This window comes from Hermetia illucens, chromosome 6 (genome assembly GCF_905115235.1).
Source record: "Hermetia illucens chromosome 6, iHerIll2.2.curated.20191125, whole genome shotgun sequence".
Lineage (NCBI taxonomy): Eukaryota > Metazoa > Arthropoda > Insecta > Diptera > Stratiomyidae > Hermetia > Hermetia illucens.
In genome coordinates, this window is record NC_051854.1 from 17410164 (window position 1) to 17415987 (window position 5824).

At 41.1% G+C, this 5824-nt stretch overlaps 1 protein-coding gene across 1 annotated transcript; it reads left to right on the forward strand.

Annotated features, from left to right (window-relative positions):
- The first annotated feature begins 246 nt into the window (after positions 1 to 246).
- On the forward strand, positions 247 to 1167 carry LOC119659745. The gene is made up of 2 exons (XM_038068007.1): positions 247 to 397; positions 460 to 1167. The coding sequence occupies exons 1-2, from the start codon at positions 382 to 384 to the stop codon at positions 981 to 983; spliced, it is 540 nt and encodes a 179-aa protein (XP_037923935.1). The 5' UTR covers positions 247 to 381; the 3' UTR covers positions 984 to 1167.
- Positions 1168 to 5824: the final 4657 nt, after the last annotated feature.

Genomic DNA, 5824 nt, shown 5'->3' on the forward strand with positions numbered 1-5824 from the left:
TGGAATATTTAAATAGCAATACTTGGGTTTATAATTCTTACTGCGTTTAGAATATACTTGAAATAAAACGATTGTCCAATCTTTGTATCTAATAGATCAGATATTTAGTAAATAGCGGAAAAGTACGTAAAAGCTTGCAGTTCTCTATTAATTACGTAATATTTGATATGATACCACTTAATTTTAAGATATTAAAAGTGAAGGCATCGGCCGTTCACTGTCATACTGATTGGCCCCTGGAAATTAAAATTATATTCAAAGCAACCCCACGAAATTCCTTCAATATTTCTGACAAACACAATTTAGAGAAAACGTATTTTGTTGTTCATATTATTGTCGCATTCTAGTGTCTTAAATTTTCACTTTTGGTCAAAATTCAGTATGAACTTCATAAGAGGTATTCTGTCCAGATCCCCCAAAATCTTGTCCAGATTCTCTATAATGATCCACAAATTCCAGGAAATTTTCGAAAAATTCAACAATCTACCATTCCAGTTCTTTGCGAACTGTTCAATTCCCGACAGTATGTTCGACAATCACCCGACATCGGCCGACTAAAGCGTGAAATTTCGCAGATTTCGCCGTGCAACAGGATCTCAATAAACACCGTGACGCCAACGAGTTTCCTACGAATTGTCGGTTACTATCTGCGCTATTCCTGCAGGTCAATCGTTATACGTCTCAAAGAACATTTACGTAACCAGCGGAACATGTTCTTCATGAAACCCCCCACAGAACAACGGAATGAAATGCCTGTCGTCGATATAGTTCAAAACACGGAAGGCAAGGACGAAGCCGTCCTACTACCTCGAATATGTCTGGATTACTTACTTGCAGCTGCTTTCGGGATTGGAATATTTTTCTTCTTAGCGAACTTTAACAATATCAGTGACCTTCTGAAATTCTCTATGCGCCTAGAGGATACTCTGCGTGACAGTCAACTGTACGTTCTTTTGGACCCGAGTCAAAAGGATAATTACTGAGAACTGTCCGATGGAGGACTTTTAGCTTGATCAAAGCCCGTCAGTGTTGAAAATATAATGTCCCGAAATGTTAAGTTTTATTATCTAGTACGTATTTATTTCCTAGCTCTATTCTCGATGTCGGATTAGTTTTTACAAGATATCAAGCAATTGTTAATAAAGACATTATTGCAATTGCTGAAAACGTTGAGTGTGATCCTTAAGGACATACGGCAACCGTGAGTTTACATGTTAGTAGCATGCTTGTACTACTTTCTAGGAGTATTTTGCATGAATTATTGGCGATACTTAAAGGAAAATGCACCACGGTCCATAAATTAAAGCGAGCCGGACCTAATCTCTGGGAAGTTGTTGCTCTTTTCCAACCAAGGAAATCTATGCCGAATAGCTATCTTTCTTTTCCTTCGATGGTACTATGTTTCAATACCAACTTTTATCGCCTTGGTTCATCATCGCGATCTGTTTAGGATTATGTTTGTTATTCAAGAAACTGTAAATAAGTATAAGTCCTTCCTCTTACTAAAGGAGCTCCTGATAAAGCTGGATGGAAACCCGAACATGATTAGTAATCAAACTCCAAGTTGGGACTGAGTAATCACGGGGGTTAATACGAGACCTTGGACGTTGAATCCTGAGTACCAGACATAACTAACCTCAATTAGTTTTGTTCCGGCAAAAGGGACCCTGTTGGGCTTATTTTTTTTTGTTGTAAATTGAAGCCATTGCAGCAATACGGCTACCACGGGGCACTATTCACCACGACTTCCTGCAAACAAAATCGTATCTACGAGTGATCAATGAAACCAATTTAAACAACAATTTCAGAGAAACTGCCTCTGGATAAATCATAATTCTACGATTGCACCAGGACTGGTCAGAAAAGATCCTCCGAGATGTTTTGAACCAAAGATCATTCAAAACGGAAGAGATCTTCTAATGATCATGATTTGGAAACTCAGACTGCTGCAAAGGCGGTTCCGCTGGTAAGAGCGAAACCTTCAGTAGCAACCAAGATTATGGAAGCTTATGTGTGGGTCCTGTAGGTCGGTGTTAATCTAGTAGCCTAATTTACTGAGCATCGCGGGTAGTTCCTAAGGACGGTATCATTAAAAGGCATGTTGCCTTTTCTGATCCGAGCAAAAATGAATATGTTAAGTGATTAATCCAGAAAAAGTTATTCAGCTGCCAACGTTTAGAAGGGCTTTCTCTGACAGTTGCTGATCTCTATAACATCGAAGCGTTATCGCCAACATTTTTTTGCTGGACAGGCATATCTATCGAAATTAATAGACTAGATTGTTTCATCCAGGGCAGATTTATAGGAGAGACGGTAAGATAGCTGAGGCTCTCTGAATCGCGAGCTGTAGGCTCTATACTTGAATGGACCTTACCTGATGTAATTTGTGTATAAGCCACTCCAGAGTAGTGTAATTAAAGCGTGGAATGTTTTAACGTGTCTATACCAAAATAGGAATTTGACACTCTGCACGTAAATACATTTCTTGCCAAAAAACACAACACAAAACGTATAGGGAAATAAGAAGGAAGTTGCGATATTAAGGCCAATCATATTTGCTGGGATCTTCAAATGTCTATCAATCACCCGGATAGCCGGGTGAAAATTCCACCCTATCCATTTTGTCATATGAACAATGTCACGGCGTCGATTGGACAACTGAAAAAAAGAAATTGATAGGGTCTGACAAAATCCCATCCATAGTCCCGAAAAAATATGCTTCAAGCATTTCCACCTTCCTTTCCTCAATTATTAACCACTGCCTTCTCAACGGCCATTTCGAAGGCTACAGGCCTATCTCCACCCTTAGTTCTTTCTCCTAGAACTTCGAGCGGACTATTAAGTCCATTATTACCGAGGACTGCGTGTGGTAATAAGGGCTCGCTTTTAAGCTTTCTGAAATCGTTAACTTCCATCCGCACAACTGTAACCTAATCTTTAGCTTCCTAAATGGGCGGAAATCCCAGGTCAACACCCAACAATATTTTTCCTCACGATACATATGTCCAGCAGGCAGGTCCTCTCAGCTACCTTGTTTCCCTGTTGACCGCGAACTTTCCCAAAACTGAGACTTGACCATAATCCGATCAAAAGCCTACAATATGTAGATGGCCTGATCCTTTATTGGTCCACCAATAACATTTGCTTTTACGCCAATGCTGATTTGAATCAACCAAGCAATGTCTAGCTACGAGTCCCGCCGGCGACGAATTTTTCATGGTGGATCTTTTCGGTCACGCAAGCGAATAACGCAAAAGCGAATCTTCTGGCAGCGCAATTTGACAGGCAGAATTGCAGCATAATACACAAGTGATTGTATTATAGTTTCAACAGTCACATATCAGCACGCAGCCGAGATGCAGTCTCACCATTGATTTGAGAGAGGATTTTCGGAATTGCTGGAAATGCATTGAGCATGAGAATACTTGATTTATGCAAAGGATTCATTTTCGAGATTCTATACGCGCTCTTTGGGATTTGTCCCGAACCTCAGCGGAGATGTCAGCCCGAGCGTGTTTCGGCGAATACTGGCGAGCCTGTGCAGCGTGATGTTGTTGATGCCTTCGCCTCTGCCTCCATCGACTCTTGGTCTTCAGTTTCTGCGATGACCGCAAGCCGAACGCGATCCCCAGTAATGGTCGGGATTGTATCGCTGAGAGTAATACCGGTTTGCGAGTCGCTGCACAACCTGGTGTGCATATTGCGGGAAACATTAACCGAATCCCTGGTGCAATAGGGGGCAGTAAAATGTTGTATCTGCCTCCGTCTTTATCTTCTCATAGTAGGAGCGAATGTTAAAGAGGTTTATAGCCTCAGTCCACTTCATCCACAGCCTACGCAAACCTGCTGAGTGGTCGCCAGATTGTGGTGAAATAGCCGCGGAAGGCAGAGTCATGTTCCTGGTCATCGTAGCGCCTAGACGTCGAGCCGCCGTATGGTTAGCGGTTTCGACGTTGTGCTGTCTATTGCGGGAACCTGAACCAGTTACCAAGTGAGACGACTCTGCCCCTCCTTATCTTTATTTTTGGTAGTGCATTTTATACCTAACTGCCAAGAGACAGCTTCCTTAGTGAGTAATCTACAAGACTACAAAGTTCCTGCACTTTCCTCACCTACCTCCCATTATATTTAAGGCGGCCCCTTTTCAATAGCGTTCGATTTGGCCAATCTTCCACTCAAAAGATATCTATGATGTTATTGTTGCTGCACAATTTGTGCTAAGAGACAGGGGTTCTATTTGCTATCATCAAGTTCTCTCCCTTCAGAAATCTGGATATTATACTACCATTTAAATTAGTAATAATCGTTGGCACCACAACCAAATTGATCAGGATCTTGATGCATGTTAGAGCACTTCATTCAAGACCGCAACAGTATACTACAGTATACTGTAAGAGCCAATGTGGTCAGCTTGGCTCTCACCCGTGATTATTACCCTGATTTGACTCAGGTACTCATTCACAGTTGAGTCGACTGGTATCAGACGTCCAGTGAGATTTGAACTGCGACCTTTCGCTACTGCAGCCCAGCGATTTAATCCCTGAGCCATCCGGATCATTCAAACTATTGTGAGATTTCAATTGTGGAAGGTTCGTTTCACTTTCCATAAATTCTTCGCCATTGAAAAAATGACGACTCCATGAATATCTGGATATGGAGCCTCCCTCAATATTCGTCACTAGAATGACGTCGCGGATGAACCTCTGACTATGTATCCCAAAATAATCCTTTTCTCACCCTTTCCCAATCACGAACAATGTCTGTCCCAGATCAACTAATTCATATCGGATGCAACATGACTTGACTTTTTCCTTTCATCGCCGACTTCCGCAACCAATTCCTGGCGCTATTGTTTGGTTTGATGTGTCCCTTTGGAAAGAGCTGCGTCAAAATCTTACTCCACTGTTAGTCTTACTCGTATCAGCCACTTCTATCCCTTTAATAACCGATTTATTCATTTGCCATCCATAGAAATTGGGGAGAGATTTAATCCAGATGGGTTGAGAAATAAGGAAAGGAATGAGGCCAAATGTAGACAAGATTTGATTTATCGGCGGAATGTTCCATCTAGCAGTGCCTTGGATTGGCATGTACAAACATATGTGTATACATGCATGGGTATACGTTACTTGGTCCTAGTTACACGCTATAAGATGTTGCTAGCACAAAGTGTCAAATGGCAAAGTAATGGATCCGGAAATAATTTATAGGGCAACTCGACAAGGAAACCTTTTGTTTTATATTATTAAATACTTTTCCATAATTTATAGCGATATTCGTGGCTGCCTACAAGTGTTGAGAGCGCTGGAGATGTGAGGTTGCTCCCTATTTTCCCTTCGTTCCTATTGAGTAGAAGCATTTCCATATGACAACATATGAGGAATGTGCTGGAGAAAGTAATAAGTCATAACGTCATCATCCGGCCTTCGATGACTCTCGAATTTGCAAGACTCATTATTTGAGGCGTTGGACTACGTGGCAGTTCCTTGAAGTATTCACAAATTAAAGTTCCATTTGAGATTTCGGTCAGTATTAGGTCACAGTATATCATTCAAGAAAGCCTCAATTTTAGGCCAGGTTAAAATGTGTAAAGGATACTTATAGGGATGAATCCTAAAAAAAAGATGTCTACGGTCATAAATACTAGGAAATAATAGGATAGGAAATAGGAAACGCACACGTTTTTTCATTCAGTCCTCCAAGTCAAGGAAATATTAAGCGTTGAAGATTCTTTTTACTTCTCAAAAAATTTCCCGCCAACTTTGAAGCTATTGCCCCCATAATACCATTTGGCTAGTGTTCACCTAAATTGGCTGCAAATTCT